At 49.5% G+C, this 18,943-nt stretch overlaps 1 protein-coding gene and 1 pseudogene across 1 annotated transcript in view; one reads left to right on the top strand and one right to left on the bottom strand.

The window, feature by feature from the left end:
• Nucleotides 1-2,655: 2,655 nt before the first annotated feature.
• Nucleotides 2,656-18,943, bottom strand: part of LOC136663868 (ankyrin repeat and fibronectin type-III domain-containing protein 1-like) — a 473,183-nt gene continuing 456,895 nt past the window's right edge. Inside the window, exons 8-12 of the mRNA XM_066640828.1 lie at nt 18,471-18,678; nt 13,344-13,538; nt 10,036-10,149; nt 7,340-7,437; nt 2,656-2,763 (exon numbers count right to left, since the gene is read on the bottom strand). Of these exons, the coding sequence (XP_066496925.1) occupies nt 2,656-2,763; nt 7,340-7,437; nt 10,036-10,149; nt 13,344-13,538; nt 18,471-18,678 (723 nt within the window). The remainder of the gene's footprint in view (nt 2,764-7,339; nt 7,438-10,035; nt 10,150-13,343; nt 13,539-18,470; nt 18,679-18,943) is intronic.
• LOC136633980 (5S ribosomal RNA) lies at nt 12,969-13,087 on the top strand (annotated as a pseudogene).

Below are 18,943 nucleotides of genomic sequence, written 5' to 3'. Positions count from 1 at the left end.
TACAAAGCAAGGCTGGCCTTTCCTTTGCTGCCGCTACTGCATCACAGACATGAAACAGCAAGCAGCGGAGGAAGCCCTCATCCGCAGCTCACACGAGAGGTCAAACAGTCGCCCTCACGCGACAGCAGTTGCGTCAGGCCAGTGCGGGCTTCAACAAATCTCCATAGGGCCAGAGGCTCATTGGAGACTGGGGGCTCCCCGAGGGCCGCACTGAGAGGCCTCGAGGGCCGCAAGTGGCCCCAGTGCCGGGGTTTGGGCACCCCTGCGTTAGATCATAAGGAGGTAGCAACAGCGCGGCAGTAACCACTGGTGGGAACTGCTTGTACAGATGATGAAATTTTACAGCTGCCACCAGCAGGAGGAGATGACAAATCACAACCACGAACAAGGTCAGGCCTGTTGCGTAGCTCTTCTCAGTCTCTCCACACAGCTCTCCACTCTTACTGCTGGCCTTCAACAGGGCAGAAGTTTGTTCAGACCAATGGTGAGACTTAAACTCACCTAGACAAATAAACAAGCAGAACCCTCTTCCCGTGCTTCTTAGTTATGAGGTGGCAGAGCTGCTGAGCAGAACTGGTGAGCGTTGGGTGGGTGGGGGGGAACAGCTCTTTTACATTAACTTTACATTAATTAGTTTTTACACTTTTCTCCCCCACCCCCACCTCTGTGCTGCCGTTTTCCATGGAAAGATCAGCTCTGTTAACTTTGGCCAAGACCTGGTGCTATTTTTAGATGCTTTAAAAACACTCAGGGAGGTACCTTGCACTTTTACGTGACAAAAGTTGATTATTTTTATTTAGGGGAGAATAGTTTCTTTAAAATGTGAAGCAAGCAATCCTTCACGTTGTAACTCAAGCTGAATGTTATAGTTACGCTAGTTATTACGCAGCCAACCCATGCAGCTGAGCTCCCAAGCAACTCCCAGTTATGCCCCAACCCTTGGTCGCATGGACTGTTCCTGGCTGACGGCCCAATCCTGAGCTGCGCAGGGCTGCTGCGGCACCAAAAATGGCTGCCGCCGCATCCAATATGCAACCAGGCAGCCACCGCTGGCTCCTCAGGAGAAGGGGACATTTGTCTGCTTCCCCCAGGTAAGGAAAATAGCCCTGCAATAGGGCTGGTTGGCAACCTTCAGTCTCGAAAGACTATGGAATAAGCCTACAGCACCTGGTATTCCCAGGCGATCTCCCATCAAGTACTAACCAGGCCTGACCCTGCTTAGCTTCCCAGATCAGACGAGATCAGGCATGGAAAGACTATGGTATAAGCCTGCCCTGCCCCAGAACTTATATGAATGAATGAAGGTCTTGCAATAGCTCAAGGACTATAAAAGGCCTTGGACAAAGCAAGGCTAGCCTTTCCTTTGCTGCCGCTACTGCATCACAGAGTGAAACAGCAAGCAGTGGAGGAAGCCCTCATCCCACAGCTCACATGAGAGGCCAAACAGTTGCCCGCATGCTGAGAGCAATTGCGTCAGGGCAGTGCAGGCTCCAAAAATCTCCGGAGGGCCAGAGGCTCATTGGAGACTGGGGGCTCCCTGAGGGCCGCATTGAGAGGCCGCAAGTGGCCCCAGGGCCAGGGTTTGGGCACCCCTGATCTAACCAGACAAAAGTGAGGAACAGAGAGAAGGCTTAAATCCCTTCCCTTGAAAATTGACGGGACTTCAAATCCGCTTTGAGCGGATCCAGAATTCTGTGCTCCCTATTCCTGAACAACAATGACAACAAAATGTTTGCACAACTTAATCTTCTGTGTGCTTTGTATTTGTTTGCATAATGTGCAAATTTGCACGGGGTGGAGAATTATAGCACTATTTGTCAGAGACTGGGGGAAAAAGACTGAGCTGTCAAGTGGTATAGCACTTTTTGTGGGTGCAGAAAGTCCCATGTTCAGTCTTCTGACCAGCAGCATCTCCATGTAGGGTTGGAGAGCCCTGGAGGCAATGGGGATGGAGTAGGAGCTGCCCTCCCTGCCTACTGGGAGCTGCCCCACACAAACCACTAATTGTTCCATATATTGTTCCATACACATGCGCAGTTATGCACCCAACTCTTTTATCCGAAATGCTTAAATTATATAAATTTATGCGCCTCTCAGGGATCTCCCATGCCAACATAATCCATGTCAACAATACTCCTGTTTATCCAAGCTCTAATTATCTGGAAGCTTTGATTGTGGCTCCCCTGCCCCTTTAACCACACCAGTCTGATAAAAGAAGCTATGCATAGACCTTTTACCAATACATGATTGTCAATCATGCAAGAGGGATCTGAAGGCCTTAGGAGTGGACCTCAACAGGTGGGAAACCCTGGACTCTGAGCGGCCCACTTGGAGGCAGGCTGTGCAGCATGGCCTTTCCCAGTTTGAAGAGACACTTGGCCAACAGTCTGAGGCTAAGAGGCAAAGAAGGAAGGCCCATAGCCAGGGAGACAGACCAGGGACAGACTGCACTTGCTCCAGCGTGGAAGGGATTGTCACTCCCGAATCGGCCTTTCCAGCCACACTAGACGCTGTTCCAGAACCACCTTTCATAGCGCGATACCAGAGTCTTTCGAGACTGAAGGTTGCCAACAACCCGATTGTCAATCTGCATGGTCCAGTTGCCACAGGGGAAAAAAAAACAAAAACAAGTGCAAAGTTCGCACATGACTCTCTTCAACATTCACACTTACTTGAGGGAATAGCAAAAGGTGGTGTTGATGTTTGTGGTGGTCCCCAGCCCTTCATGTTGTAGGCAGATACTTGGACATAGTAAGCTGTGCCCTGTGGGGAAAGGGCAGAAAACAAGAAGTCACTGGGAGTTATACAGCTCAGCAGCCATGCAGGATGAAGAGTCACTTTCAGCTTCTCCTCCCCATGGTATAGTTGACAGATGTTCTCCATTTATGCCTTTGCTGAAGGGAATGCAGGGAAGGTGTGCTAGTCATTGGAGGAGATCCTGAAGAAGTGGTGGAGGCCATCACCACCTTGCAAAGTTTTCATTCATTCATTCATTCATTCATTCATTCATTCATTCATAAGATTTATACACTGTCTTTCCTGTGCTCAAGGATGTGCTCAAGTCTCATGACTCTTGTGTGATTCCCTTCTTTGTCACCTTGGCACTCCAGACTTGGATTGCCAATGAACTCTGAGATAACACAGGTAGCTGGCCAGATTTTGGAAGACCGGTTCCTGCAGATTAATTTATGATTGGCTTTCAGACCAGCTGGAGTCTGTACAGTGTCTGGCCCCAAATGAACCCAGATTAGGCTTCCAAGTAGCCCTGCGGCTCTCCAGAAGATTCTAGGTCCCAGTGTGGTGATGCTAGATGTGTGTATCATGGAGGCCTCAGACCCTGCTCCAGGCTCCTTGCAGCCAAAAAAGACCCTCCCTGCAGGACTCCTATTTGTATAATTTACTGGAATTGAGAAGAGGGTCACTTGTGATAGGAGAGCTCTTGCAGGGTCTATGGCCTTCAGGCCCTCACCTATGGAAATGAGGTCATTGCATAATCACTGACCAAGGGCTCAAGCCTAATCCAAGTTTCTGGATGTCTGGAAGGTTTCCCAAAAAATTCCCCGCCCACATCCTTTGCCATTCTGTTGCTTTTCCAAAGAATAGTCTATCTGCTTTGTTCTTTATTCAGCTCTTGGATATAATGCTGAGTCGACAGAAGAATTGCACCCTCACCCCACCCAACCATAGGCCAACCCCAGTTCTCCCAACCCAACCAGTTGGGAGAACTGGGGCAGCATAGGCAAGCTTACAGATCATTTGCTTCAGATTCATTCCCCCTCGTACATCTCCCCCCCCCCTCATCTCCCCCATCTATAACTTGCTGCTCTGCTGTGCGCTCAGAAACCTGGCTCTCGCTTGTCCTCTTGGAAGCTGTCCAATGGGGCACAATGGGGCGGGGACAGCTGACAGGCAGTGTGGGTCCTGCGGTTCCCAGAGAGATAAAAGAGTAGGGGTGGGGGGGGCAGACCCCAGCCAGCTCATGACCTCCATACACTGGAGGGCTGGAACAAAGTCACTGGTTCTCATCTCCAATTAGCCACGGAGCTGGTAGAGAGGGTTTGATCTTTGCCGGGGGTGCGGGAACCAGCTTCTGATTTATTGGCCTGCGATGGGGGTGTGAGGAGGAGAGCCAATGGCACTGAGCATGGAGACTACAGATCCCACGTGGCTCAGGAAATAAAGCCTCCCTCCGCTCTTCAGGGCACTGAGGTTCCTGCCTAGAGATGACCACTCCTTCCCACACTAAACAATCTCTGCCGTGTATGGTGGATGCAGCCAAGGAGGATTCCGGACTTTGAGGACTCATTTCACTGAGAGATGCTTTTCTTTTAATCATGGCTGCACTGAACTGGCTCAGGTTTCAATACAGCATTTGCTTCCAAAAGAATATGCAGTGCCACTGAAGAGCTTCCTGGAAAACACCCCATCAAGAATTAGCTGTTCGGTGCCCTTTTTATTCAGCTGACATATTGCCTCTGTTCTCACAGTCCCATTTGCCCCCACAACTGGCTAATCATAATGGCCAGTGTAGAGGTAAATTTTGGTGTTAATCGTGATGCTCCCAATGCTATAGCTATGCCCCACTAAGACGATACAACAGCCAAACTCAAGTTTAAACTTCTTCATGGAAGCATTTGCTTCTGCCTAACCCCTGGGGGCTGGGGATAAGAATAGGCCCTCAGTTTGGCTGTACTTGTCGTAAGAGGCGACTAAACAGCCACCGGGTAGATGGGACTCGATAGCCTGGGAAGGCAGCTCATCTGAGAGAAGGAAAACTTGGATCCCAAACCTCCACTGCCTTGTGGCTACATCCAGTTATGGAAAAGGCTTCAGGAGTCAACCTCGAGGCAAAATCCGGAGCCGGAGTCCCTGAGGCAGTTCATGGCTGAACACAGTCACGTTCTGGCAACTCCTGCGATGCCGCTGGAACCAACCATATTGGCCTCTGCCTTTCCATTGGACCATTCCAGCGACGTGGAGAGGGGGGATTTGCTGCATGGATAACAGTCTATCCTCCATATCTACTTTACCCAGGCTTTGCGCACTGGAGAGGACACTCTGTTCCAGAACCACCATTCAGAGCGTGACACCATAGCCTTCCGAGACTGAGGGATGCCAATATATTTCTTCTGCCACTCATTCCTATCTGAAACTCTTCCTGCTTCACTTAAAAGTTTAGCTCATTTCATCCAAAACTGGGGTTGCAAGAGTTTAAAGTACATGTTTAGAAGCTGAAAAATGGAATTAAAAATATAATAAAAAAAAATAGAGGTATATTACAGTACTAGCCTAGTCATGTTTGCTCAAAAGTAAGTCTCACGATGCTAAACAGAAGTTACTCCCAGGTAAATTTGCCTAGGATTGTAGCTTTAATGTAATGTGAGCTACATCCTGTCTCCCGGAAGCCCTTGGGAAAGATGATGACTAAGACATAAATATATGCACCAGGAACATTTCTCAGTTTGCCACCTGTTGAGCCTGAAGCTTCTTTTTGGCTAAAGTCCTTTGAAAAATGTTTCAAAGTCAGCACCTGAGCACTTCTGCTGCTGACTCAGTCCTCCTGCTTTACGAGATGATCTGAAACTTTGTCCTTGATTACACCCCTGCTAATAGCTAGAGAAACTCAACTGGTTTTGTTTATGAGCACTGCTGACTGTGCGTGGTTGGTCTGTGGAACTCCTTGCCACAGGATGTGGTGACGGCATCTGGCCTAGATGCCTTTAAAGGGGATTGGACAAGTTTCTGGAGGAAAAATCCAGAAAAATTACGGCTTACAAGCCATTAATTGTATGTGCAACCTCCTGATTTTAGAAATGGGCTATGTCAGATGCAAGGGAGGGCACCAGGATGCAGGTCTCTTGTTATCTGGTGTGCTCCCTGGGGCGTTTGGTGGGCCGCTGTGAGATACAGGAAGCTGGACTAGATGAGCCTATGGCCTGATTCAGTGGGGCTGTTCTTATGTTCTTATGACTCTACCTCATTAGACACAGTATTGCAACATCATTGGCAAAATCACATACATCATCACAGCCAATCGGAAGAACGATAGCATGGGCAAAAGAGACAGAAAACAGCCTGGAAGAGCAGATTTGAGACACCCCAAAGGTGTTCACACAATCAAGCACTTATACACCTGAACCCAGAAGCCTTTCCACAACATCCCATTCATTGGCAAGGCATGCAAACAGATACTCATCTGTAGCAAACAGACTGGGAAAGCACTTTTACGATGCTGAGTTTTATATACACAGATTGTTTTCCTATATAGGGGAGAGCCATTTGAACATTAGATCCTCCACCCGCAGTTCGAGCGACACAGGCTAGCAAGGGGTGCGTCGTATGAGTCTGGCCGATCACACGTTTCAACTGAGGGTTCGTACCTCTCCGTTCTGTATTTGAGGAGCTCTGGCTCCAAACCAGCTGATACAGTTTGTCCACGCTTTTGACTCACTCCAATGGCTACTGCTGGAAAAGCACTGCCCCCTACGAACTATTGCTTTCAGTCGCCATTCCAACTGACTACCTGTAAAGTCCAGCTTCACTTATTTTTATATTGAGAGGCGGGACAGAACCCGCCACAACCAGGTTTCACAACCAGGTGAATGAGGAAGGTCAGTGCCAGGCAGAAGATAGAACTGGGGCTCTGCAGTCTCTTGTTCAAGTTTGCAATGAATCCCTCCACCCCCACCCGTGCAGTGCTTAGGGTCAGACTGAAATCTAAGCTGCTTGCATATCTGATCCTGGGATCAGAACAGGCCACATATGTTTCAGAGACCATAAAGCAGGGCCGCTTGAACCCCGGCCTCGGGGCCAGATCTGGGGTTCAGGCGGAGCCGTCCAGTGAGTGGACTGTTTTGTTCCACCTCCATGCATCTCCTCTTCTTGGTAGACCCTGGCACCAGGATTCTCTGGGCAGTTGTGTCTGCCTGGATTTCCTGTCTTGCAGCCTTCTGGACTCTGGGTAACAGATGCGACTTCCCAGAGCATCCTGGTGCCCAGGTCTACCAAGAAGCTGTGTGAAGGTGGAACAGAAAGCTGCAGTCCAGATGGGGACCACATTTTCGTAGGACCATGATTGCAACTTTGGGCGCCGCTGCCCTAAAGGGACATAAACACTCAGGTGCATGAGGAAGCACCTATCCTTGAAATGGGTGCATTCCTTAAGAAAAGCAGACTGGAAAGAGAAAGTATTTGTGGACATCCTCACGTGATTGCTGTGAGACGGACTAAGGGGTCACTGCCTTGCACTTTGGTGGTCCAGAGTAAGATGACTAGGGGGGTCAGGGTCATGTCTTGAAGTCGCCCTGGGGCTCAACACACAGCACAGTAACTCACTCACCGAGACGAGGCCGTGGATGGTGACATGGAGATTTTTCAGCTTGTCGATCACCACCTCGCCCAGCGGCGGGGAGAAGGTGGGGGAGCAGCTCCACTCAACTACAAACAGAAGAAAAACACAGCCACTCCGTCAGAAATGGGGAGTCTTTCATCAGCAAGGAGAAGGATGTAGCACTTGGCAGGCAGACAGGACTAGATTAGAGAGCTGGGCTGCCAGGGATGGTACAGCTGCTGCAAGGGGATTGACTGTGAAACTGAAGAACCAGCTACAGCAAGACCAGCTGTGCATACTGGAAAAATGTCTGAGAAAAAAGGCATGGAGAAGCGGGTGGTGGGAGGGGAGGTGCAAATGGCAAGAGAGCAAGAGCAGGGCACACCTTTCCCATATTCAAAAGAACTCGCACTCCCAGGCACCTTTGCAATGTGGGAGCTGAGCATTGTATGGTTAGGGTTGGCTCAACCGTATAACCCAGCGCAAGAAACATGCGCCTATATAGCAAAAATATTAGAGGCAAGAAGAGACAGACTGATGAACCCAGAGATAAAAGAGAGCGCAACAGATGGAACAAACAAAAGGAGAGAAAGAGAGGGTGGGAAATAGTCAAAGATTAAGGGGCAGGATTTGGTGGTGGTGGTAAAGGAAAATTCTTCTGAAAGCCAAAGTTATGACAGGACACACAGGATTTAAACTGCTGGGAAATCCATGTCAAGGGAGCAGGTGTTAACACCAAAAAGGGACACACAGTTTCGAGAGCTGAAACAACAGCCTAAAGATGGGACAGAGTTATGTCGCTCGAGCGCTCGGGAACAGAGGAAAAGTCTAAGCCAGGGGTGCTCAATAAGTCGATCCCGATCTACCAGTCGATCGCCAGGCAAAATGAGTCGATCGCAGGCTTCTCTCCCGTCCACGCATCCCTGGGAGTGAGCCCTGCCCTGGGAGTGAGCTCCTGTCCACACATCCCTGGGAGTGAGCCCCGTTGACTCTACTGGGGGTGACTCGTGAGTAGACCTGGAGAGGAGCCACTAGCAGGCTTCTCTCCTGTCCACACATCCCTTCCATCTGTTGGTTCTGTGTGCAAGGGGTTTTGCACTGGTCTTGCTGTGATGTCTATATAGAGATCTTCCCTCCCCCACACCTTTCCCTTGTTTTTGCACTGGTCTGTATAGAGATCTGCTCCCCCCCCCCCCACTTATATTGGAATCGAGGAAGATCTGGTGAGGAGGTAGATGTGGTGTCAGCAGTGGCCCCTTTAAGGGTAAGGCCTGGGCATCCAGCAGAGTGTGCTGCACCAGCTGCAGCCACTTGAAGGCAATAGGGCCCTCAGGGATATAAGAGCACCTGAGGCAGGAAGGGCTCCACTTATTTATGTGAGTCAGCCTTTTCCTACATGAAGATCTTTAAGTCCAAGTACCATTCCACCATGACTGATGAACATTTGGAAGTGTGCTTGAGGCTGGCTGTCAGCAGCTACTGTCCGACTATGCATCCTTGGCTGATTCACTTCAGTGCAAGTCATCAAAGTAAATTCAAGTAATTACAAAAAATGTTTATAGTTAATTATGTTGTGTTGTGCAATATTGGCTCATGCAGTTATGCAAGGTACACCAACATACATTGTACACATAAATGTTATATGTTATGATGGCGTGAAAATTGTAAAAAAACTCTGGTAGATCTCCAGGCCTTGCTGGGTTTCAAAGTAGCTCTCGAGCCAAAAAAGTGTGAGCACCCCTGGACCAAGCCCTCCGCACAAAGTGGCTTGCCCAGTGTAGAACCAGCCCTGCTTAGTCCTTGTAATAAATCAGACCTGCCACTTTCCTTCTCTCATTACACATGGAACTTTCACAACAGTGTGGAGTGGCAAAGGGGCAAAACCGATTCAGCCAAGGATGCAAGAAGCCCACCAGACAGCAGCAAAGAATTTCAGTTTCCACAGCTAGAAAGGTCAGTCTTTGTAACAGCCCATACATCCAAGGCAAATTAGGAGAAAATGCATCCGTTCAATTAGAAAGAATACTCCGAAAAAATCAGTGGGTTTGCAAAACGTAAAGTACGTTGACGTGTGTACGTTGCTAGGATCACAGGGAAATGGGTTGGTCGCAAGGAATGACGCAGGGAGTTAGAGACTGGAGAGTCTGAAGAAGGCCACTGGAAAATCTCAGGCAGGTTTCTGAGCCTTTAACTAGACTAGATCACATCTATTATTATTATTTTTTTTCACATTTTTATACCGCCCTTCCTCCAAAGAGCTCAGGGCGGTTTACACAGCTGCTCCTCCCCTCTTTCTTGTCCTCACAACAACCCTGTGAGGTAGGTGAGGCTGAGAGAAAGTGACTGGCCCAAGGTCACCCAGGAAGCTTTGTGGCTGAGGGGGGATTTGAACCTGGATCATCCAGGTCTAAGTCCACCTCCCAAACCATTACACCTGGCCACTGGCCTTTGCTGAAACGCTGCTTCATTACATCAGACCCTTTCGTCACTGACCATACATGACTTGCCTGACAACTGCAGACAACACAAAACATTTTTTTAAAGGTAACTCCTTAAACTGGGACAATGACCCCCTCCAAGAACTAGGCTGGAATTTTCAAGCCAAGGAGGATTGCCACAAAGAGGGGGGAAAAAAAAATCAACTGATAGATCCCCATAAGTACAATCCTTGGGAACTCATGTCCTGTGTAGCCCAACGGCTTTACCTTTGTATTTGGTGACAACAGCTGAATTCACGCTTAGTGGCTCCTGGAAGGAAACTTCCACGGAAGTGCTGCTGGCCACGGAGAGGTGGACATTCGTGGGGGGATCTGGTACCCCTGCAAAGAGAGAGCACGAGAAGTCAGTAGGGACGTGGCCAGACCTAAAAGGATTCTGCCTTTAACACTAAACCTACAAACTAGCTGCCAATCTGAAGAGAAGCTCTCTTTGGAGAGGAGGTGGAAAGACTTCTACTAAGGGGTCCACACAAGTGAGGAACCTCCTTCATTTGCATGGTCCCCGTAAACCAAACTGGAAGTCCTGTCCTTCTGTGTTTGGAGAAACCATGCCAAGAGCAAGGTAAGGAGGTAGGCGATCCACTTTCAGCTTTCTGAGCAGGTGGAAAGCATGTCAGTGCAGGTTGGATCTGCAGTAGGCTGGAGGCAGGCGGTGGCAGTCCTGGAGTGAAGAGCATCTCCAATCTATTGCCCTGTTACTGTCCCCTGCAAGCAACATGCTGCTGATGCAACCCACGTAATTTCATCTAAGGCAGGGGTGCTCACACTTTTTTGGCTCGAGAGCTACTTTGAAACCCAGCAAGGCCCGGAGATTTACCAGGGGGGAAGGAAGCGTCTGACAGACACCCCCTTTAATGTATGGAGCCCCTGCTGGAGTCTAGTCAGTTTCGTCAGTTTTGTTGCTGCATGCCTGAAGAGCAGCTAAAGTGTCAGTTTCAGTTTAGTGTCAGCTAAATATGTCAGTTTCGTCTAGTCACTAGACGAAACTGACATATTAACAGTTTGGAGAGACAGGGCTCCGCGATCTACTCATTTTGCCTCGCGATCTACCGGTAGATCGCGATCCACCTATTGAGCACCCCTGATCTAAGGGATGGGCCACCCCTGCATCAGGCTTTGCTACAAATGGGAGTACGAGACCAACAACAATGGACTTCTATGCAAAAAAGTTCCTCTTGGGGCAATGCAGCCACTGGATTGGCTTTTGCAGTTCAGGATTCACCGAAGCCATCATTTGGGGTTCAATTCTGGAGCGGGTTGCTTTCACCCACAGCATCTGCAACAGTTTGAGCTGTCAGGGTCCGTTCCACATAAATGACAAGCACCCTCTGAGACAGAGGACTTTGCTATCTTTTATTAAAGCACATGATCTTTAAAGCACTTTACTGCTCTGGGCTAGGGTATCTTAGGGACCGCCTACTTCCGTACAATCCGGCTCGTCCTCTTAGATCATCAGAGAAGGCCTTTTTACGTGCCGCCGCCTAAGGAGGTATGTGGGGCGGCGGCAAGAAACAGGGCCTTCTCAGTAGTGGCACCAACGTTATGGAACTCCCTTCCCCTTGACTTGAGAATGGCTCCCTCTCTTGAGACTTTTCAGCGAGGCCTGAAGACTTTGCTGTTTAAACAAACCTTCTGAGTTCATGGCCTTTTTAACATCTTTTCTACATCTCTTAGTATTTATTACAGGCCTGATTCCTATGATCTGCTGCTCTATGCTCCTTTTACCTGATTTTTTTATCTGATTACTGTTTTTATGATATTTGTTAATACGTTAATGTTTTTATCTGTTTTTTAATATTATGTTTTAATCTGCTTTTAACCTGTTGTAAGCCGCCCTGGGTCCCTTTGGAGAGAAGGGCGGGGTATAAATAAAGTTTATTATTATTATTATTATGGCCCATGCTGTCTCATGAGCTGTCTCCATTTCAGACAGGAGGGCCCGGTGGTCATGGATGTTGGGCTTGAAGATGCGGTTCTCAAGCTTTACCCAGTGCTCACTAGGACCAGCCAATATAATTTGGTCTCGACTCTCCAGCTGCAATTCCAATTTTCTAGCGATTTACTTCAACAGGGTTTGTAGCAGTGATGTGCGATGAGGTCCAGGCCTGGGGAGGCAATATACATTCACTCTCCCCCCCCTCTCTCCCCCCTTAAGCTCAGTCTCTGAAACACTTTCCTCCTTCCCCCCCCTTTGGGAACAAACAAACAAACAAAAATTTGTTTGTTCCAAGTGTTTGTTCCCCCACTCAGAGTCAGGCTCAACACAGGACCCCTGAGGCAACCAAAAAGCTGCCTCTTCTAGTGCTATACGGAGCGGTCGTTTGTGCAGGCTCCCTGCTTTTTTAACGGCCTTTTTCACAGAAGAGAAACAACTCTTTCCACTCCCCCCCAGAGCTTCCTGATGCAGGTGTCCTGCGATTTTTCAATCAGAAGCCCTGCTTTTTTTTTACTGGAATACACCTATTATTTCAGCCTAATCTGCTGGAAGCAACTCTTCCTGCTGCCTCCCCAGCAGTTGATGACACAAGTGCTATCTTTGTTATTACTGGGTAGCTCTCTCTGATGGCTTTAACTGCACAGGTGTCCCTGCCTGTGCCCCTTGAAAGCCACCATAGCGACTGAGCTGGCTGGACTGGCAGTTCAGACTGTCCCCTCTGTGTTTGTGTGTGTGCTGCTACAAAGAGGAGTGGCTTGGGAAAAGGTACAGGGTTTTTTGTTGTTGTTGTTGTTAACTTTTTGGGTCCTTTGCTGGGTTAGGTGAGGCTCTGCCTCCCCTGACTGCACGTCACAGGTTTGAAGGCATTAAGCATTACAGACCACCTTCTCCTGCATTGGCCTGGAGTTTAAGGAAAGCTACCGGGGCCCTGCTCTCTGACCCACTCTTCCCCAAAATGTCTGGTTCCTCTATCACTCTTTAAAAGTAGATCATGAAAGACTTTCAATTGTAGAGAGTGTTTTTTTCCCCCCACTGGCTGAACAGGTTTCTCTGCTGCTCACGATTCATTTCTGCTCTATTTAACTGTTGTCTTTGCTGGCTTCATACGATATGACACTTTATAAGCCACTTAGAGCCACTGAACGTTGTACAAAGTGGGTTATGTATTTAACAACACAGCCTAATTCTCTCTCGTGATTCCGGATTCCATGGCCTGATTGATCATCTCATGCCCGATCTTGTCTGATCTCGGAAGCTAAGCAGGGTCAGGCCTGGTTAGTACTTGGATGGGAGACCGCCTGGGAATACCAGGTGCTGTAGGCTTATACCATAGTCTTTCGAGACTGAAGGTTGCCAGCCATCTCCCTATACTGAACACTATCTCCCGATCTCGTCTGATCTGGGAAGCTAAGCAGGGTCAGGCCTGGTTAGTACTTGGATGGGAGACCGCCTGGGAATACCAGGTGCTGTAGGCTTATACCAAAGTCTTTCAAGACTGAAGGCTGCCAACCAACCAACCCTCTAAGGACACAGTCCCTATTCCCATCGCTGAACAACTGGGGTACAGCCAGGTACTCACGAGCATGCTCAAATCCGGCGTTCATGCGCTTGTAAAGCCGATAGCGCCACTCCCAGGCTTTTAGCTGTTTCTCTTTCTCCGAGCAGTCCGAGTCCGGCACCTCATTCACCACCTGCGCCGTGAGTTCGTTGACCCGCTGCTCGGCCTCCCGGACCAAGGTCGACAGGTGCAAAGACCGGCTTTCCAGGCTTACAACTTTGGGAGAGAAAAGGACAAAATTACGAGGATCCATGGGAAGCAGAAGAAGAAGAAGATACATTTGAAGCACAATCCGAACCACTTCTACTCAGAAGTAAGTCCTATTTTGTTCAATGGGGCTTACTCTCAGGAAGGTGTGGTTAGGATTGCAGCCTTCTAGGAACAAACTTGCCTGGAAGCAACCAAGGAGATCCTCTTTAACTCAGAAAACATTTCATTCTATGCAATTGATCCCAAGTCTTAAGCAACGTGGGAGAAACGCCTTGTGCAAAGCGGTTTCACGTTACTGGGTTAACTCCTTTCTACATGCCTGTGATCCTGACTCCTCTTAGCTGTGGATTCAGAGTCCTGGCTTGCAAGCTTTCCCCTGGGCACAGCATACAGACCTATTGCTCACCGGGGAGTCGACTTCTCCTCTTGTGGTCTGCTTAGCTTTGCCACATATGGCCGGAGGCCTCATCCAGTTCAAAACAAGGCAACCTGAGGTTCTGCCAGTAGCACTCATTTATTTTATTAATTTGCTTAGGGTAATTTTATTTAGTAGGAATCAACAAATCCTGGATGATCCCAGAAACCATGGCATTTGCTACTGAAGGATGGCAACTTGTTGTTGGCAACCTTCAGTCTCGAAAGACTCTGGTATCACGCTCTGAATGGTGGTTCTGGAACTAGTGTGGCTGAAAAGGCTGATTTGGGAGTGACAATCCCTTCCACACTGGGAGCAAGTGCAGTCTGTCCCTGGTCTGTCTCCCTGGCTATGGGCCTTCCTTATTTGCCTCTTTGCCTCAGACTGTTGGCCAAGTGTCTCTTCAAACTGGAAAAGGCCATGCTGCACAGCCTGCCTCCAAGCGGGCCGCTCAGAGGCCAGGGTTTCCTACCTGTTGAGGTCCACTCCTAAGGCCTTCAGCTCCCTCTTGCAGATGTCCTTGTATCGCAGCTGTGGTCTACCTGTAGGGCGCTTTCCTTGCACAAGTTCTCCATAGAGGAGATCCTTTGGGATCCGGCCATCATCCATTCTCATGACATGACCGAGCCAACGCAGGCATCTCTGTTTCAGCAGTGCATACATGCTAGGGATTCCAGCACGTTCCAGGACTGTGTTGTTTGGAACTTTGTCCTGCCAGGTGATGCCGAGATGCGTCGGAGGCAGCGCATGTGGAAAGCGTTCAGTTTCCTCTCCTAGTATTCTGTTTCCCAAACTTAAGAAGAGAGAAAGACCCTTCTCCGGGACCAGAACGGGCATTCAGTTAAATTACACCAAAGCCAGCTCTTGCACTCTGTACACTACGTGAAAACCCCACACGGACTAAAATTTACATTTAGTTTCACAGTGGTGCTTCTGCTTTCTGTCCTGCAGCACTCACAGCCGCAGTCCCGATTCGTTTTGGACACCGGGATGACTAAGAGGTTCCTAGATGTCACTTGTGAAAGTGACTCTGCACCTTCCTCCAGGATCTGACTTCCCTCAAATCTCTCCCAGCATCCACTGTGCATGCACACTCCTGCCTTTGCTACCAGCACTTGAGGAAGCAGGAGATTGCCAGCTATTAGCCGCTGGGCATCCTCATGCAATAAGCACCTGTCCAATCCTCCAGTGGCCGGACCGAATCCCTTGCTCTGCTTGAAAAGCCACACATGTCATGTGCAGCAGATGACCCATGGCTGGAGCACAGACCTTGCAGGAAGTCCTTCCCCTTCTGCTGCCTGTAAGACCGTCCCTGAGGTTCGGGGCAAATGCCCCATTCAGAGGAATCTCTTGGTTTGCCCACCTCCTATGGCCAGACAGCCATGCCTCTCTTGTTATCTGATGTGCTCCCTGGGGCATTTGGTGGGCCGCTGTGAGATACAGGAAGCTGGACTAGATGGGCCTATGGCCTGATCCAGCGGGGCTGTTCTTATGTTCTTAAACTACAATTCCCAGGAGGCCTTGCAGGTCTCTTGTTATCTGGTGTGCTCCCTGGGGCATTGGGTGGGCCGCTGTGAGATACAGGAAGCTGGACTAGATGGGCCTCTGGCCTGATCCAGTGGGGCTGTTCTTATGTTCTTAACTACAATTCCCAGGAAGCCTTGCAGGTCTCTTGTTATCTGGTGTGCTCCCTGGGGCATTTGGTGGGCCACTGTGAGATACAGGAAGCTGGACTAGATGGGCCTATGGCCTGATCCAGTGGGGCTGTTCTTATGTTCTTAACTACAATTCCCAGGAAGCCTTGCAGGTCTCTTGTTGTCTGGTGTGTTCCCTGGGGCATTTGGTGGGCCGCTGTGAGATACAGGAAGCTGGACTAGATGGGCCTCTGGCCTGATCCAGTGGGGCTGCTCTTATGTTCTTAAACTACAATTCCCAGGAGGCCTTGCAGGACTTCTTGTTATCTGGTGTGTTCCCTGGGGCATTTGGTGGGCCGCTGTGAGATACAGGAAGCTGGACTAGATGGGCCTATGGCCTGATCCAGTGGGGCTGTTCTTATGTTCTTAAACTACAATTCCCAGGAGGCCTTGCAGGACTTCTTGTTATCTGGTGTGCTCCCTGGGGCATCTGGTGGGCCGCAGTGAGATACGGGAAGCTGGACCAGATGGCCTATGGCCTGACCCAGTGGGGCTGTTCTTATGGAGTTCACTACCTACTCTCACTGCACTCCATTATTACAGGCTTTGCCAGCAAGGTGTGGACCACCCAGCAAGCAGAGACCCTGGTGGCTGCATCCAGCTCAACCTGTTTTAGAAAGTGTGTGTGTGTGTGAGAGAGAGAGAGAGAGAGAGAGACCTTGTGGGAGAATATCCCCATCTCCAGGGATGCAGTGTTAATAAATACTTATTCAAAGACACTCCCCTTCTCTCCAGTTGCAGGAATGCCTTCGCTGAAAGAGAGGGCATTCTGTTTCTGACCCTGGTTCCAGTACTGCTATGAGGAAACCACCCATTTCTACATGAGAGACGTTGGCAAGCCGCTGAAGGCTTCCCACTGCTTCTAGGCTGGGAACCAGAACTGAGATGGGATTCCCTTCCTCCTCGTTCCAGGCTTCCTTCACCTGGCCAACAACTTGAAATGTTTTGTACCCCAAAAAAACCCCAGTTTCCTTTGAGAAGGATGCTCTCAAGGTGATTCAGATATTTGCCCAAAGAGGACATTCCAGCAGAACAAGCCACTCAACCATTTTTTGTAATGTGCAAAAGGAATATGCTGCACACAAATGGCCATAGATGGAGACATCACAGCCCTTGCCACCCCACTCAACAGCACTCCTAGCTTGTTGACAGTTGCAGCTTCTCAGGCCCGACACACCACTGGCTTCCTGGGGTCCTTTCTTTCCTCTACACCAGTGGTTCTCACACATTTAGCACCAGGACCCACTTTTTAGAATGAAAATCTGTCAGGACCCACCGGAAGTGACATCATCAAGCAGGAACATTTTTAACAATCCTGCAATCCAGGCTGCAATCCTACTCACACTTACCCAGGAGTAAGTCCCATTTACCGTCATTGTTGAAAGAATACACACAGTAGCTTGTTAGAAGTACAGGTCTGTAACATTTCCCCAAATGCAGACACGTACCAGCCTTATATATTAAAAATAAAATACTGAAATGAATGGGAACCCGCCTGAAGTTGGCTCGCAACCCACCTGGTGGGTCCTGACCCACGGTTTGAGAAACACTGCCCTGCACCATCATGCTTCAAGAGCAGTGCTATTGAATCACATCAACTCCAAGGTGCCTGGCGCCTCCAAGAAATGGCCCTGTCTAGCACATAAATCTCTGGCTGGTTTGATTTCTCTTGGGAGAAACTGTCCCCCAGCGTGCAGGGTAGCCATGAAGACATCAAAGTAGGCCAAAGCATTAGCAACCTTGTCCCCTGGCCTTCAGGTCCCACCCGATGCAGCCAGAGCAGGGCTATAGCTCAGTACCACTGGGCCTGCAGAAGGTCCCTGGTTCAATTCTTGGCACCTCCAGATAGGTAAGGAAGGGTTCTGATTTCAAACATCCGGAGAGCTGGGCCAGGCAGTGTCAGTAATATTGGCTAGATCAGGGGTGCCCAAACCCCGGACCGGGGGCCACTTGCGGCCCTCGGACTCTCAATCAGGCCCTCAGGGAGCCCCCAGTCCCCAATGAGTCTCTGGCCCTCCAGAGACTTTTTGGAGCCCATGCTGGCCCAACGCAACTGCTGTCAGCAAGAGGACGACTGTTCGACTTCTCACCTGAGCTGTGGGACAAGGGCTCCCTACACTACTTGCTGTTTCACGTCTGGAATGCAGCAGTGGCAGTGAAGGAAAGGTTGGCCTTGCTCTGTGCAAGGCCTTTTATAGGCCTTGAGCTACTGCAAGACCTTCATTCATTCATATAAGTTCCATCTCTAATATATTCATTTATGTAAATGTATTCAAATTTGAAATGTAAATTAATTCGGCGCTCCGGACACAGTGTCAGAGAGATGATGTGGCCCTCCTGCCAAAAAGTTTGGGCACCCCTGGGCTAGATGGACCAATGGCTCAGTGAAAGGCACCTTCCCATGTTCCTTTCAGAGAGACTTCATTCTCCACCCTCAAAAACAACAACACTTAGCCCTTTCATAGCACTCTCTGAGTACACAGAGGGCTTCACGTGCATCATCCTGATGTTGGCCTTATAACAACAGTACGATAAGCATCACTGTTCCTGTATTGCAGATGGGGAAGACTGGGGCTGAGAGGAACCGGCTCACCTACAGCCCCACCAAGTGAGTTCCTGGCAGAGGTGAGGTTTGAACCACGGAAGTCCTGATCCACAGCTCAGTCTCTTGGCCACTGTATTAGACCACGTTTCAACAAAACAGAGTGGAATCTGGAGTGATGTGACATCAGAAGACTGGAGGGGACCAAAGTTCCTTCAGCACCTACAGGAAAGGGTCTGGAGGAGGGCCTGGTGGTTATGAAACAGAACTAGTGAGTAGTGACTTACAGTGAGGGCTTTCCTTGGCCCCAGCTAGCAACAATGTCTTGGCGATGGGTGCGTTGTTGGTCATGATGGCAATATCCAGCGGCAGAAGACCCTCACTGTTGGGAGTGTTCAGATCCAGCTCCTCTAGGCTGTACTGCTTGAGCAGCTCCTGAACCTTGTCCAGATCTTGCAACTCAACAGCCTCAAAGAGGGCAGCGTTGCCTTGAAACTGCAAAGAGAACGAGAGTCACGTACCCTTGCTACGAGCTAAGTGTGCCGCTCGTTTCATAGACTCTACCCTGCACCATTGTTTTCCACCGAGGCGACTGGTCCAAACCGGCATCCTGGATGGTGTGGGTTAAGCAGATCAGCAAAGAGGCCATTGGTTGGAGAAGAAGCTTGTACGCCTGCTTGTCTCCTGGCCTAGCTGACAACTCCGGTGATAGTTACCAGGACCCCTCCCACGAGGCACAGAAAATGTGGGTTGAGTTGCA

This window comes from Tiliqua scincoides, chromosome 13 (genome assembly GCF_035046505.1).
Source record: "Tiliqua scincoides isolate rTilSci1 chromosome 13, rTilSci1.hap2, whole genome shotgun sequence".
Lineage (NCBI taxonomy): Eukaryota > Metazoa > Chordata > Lepidosauria > Squamata > Scincidae > Tiliqua > Tiliqua scincoides.
The sequence above is the reverse complement of the archived record's forward strand: the minus strand, read 5'-3'. Positions and strand labels throughout refer to the sequence as shown.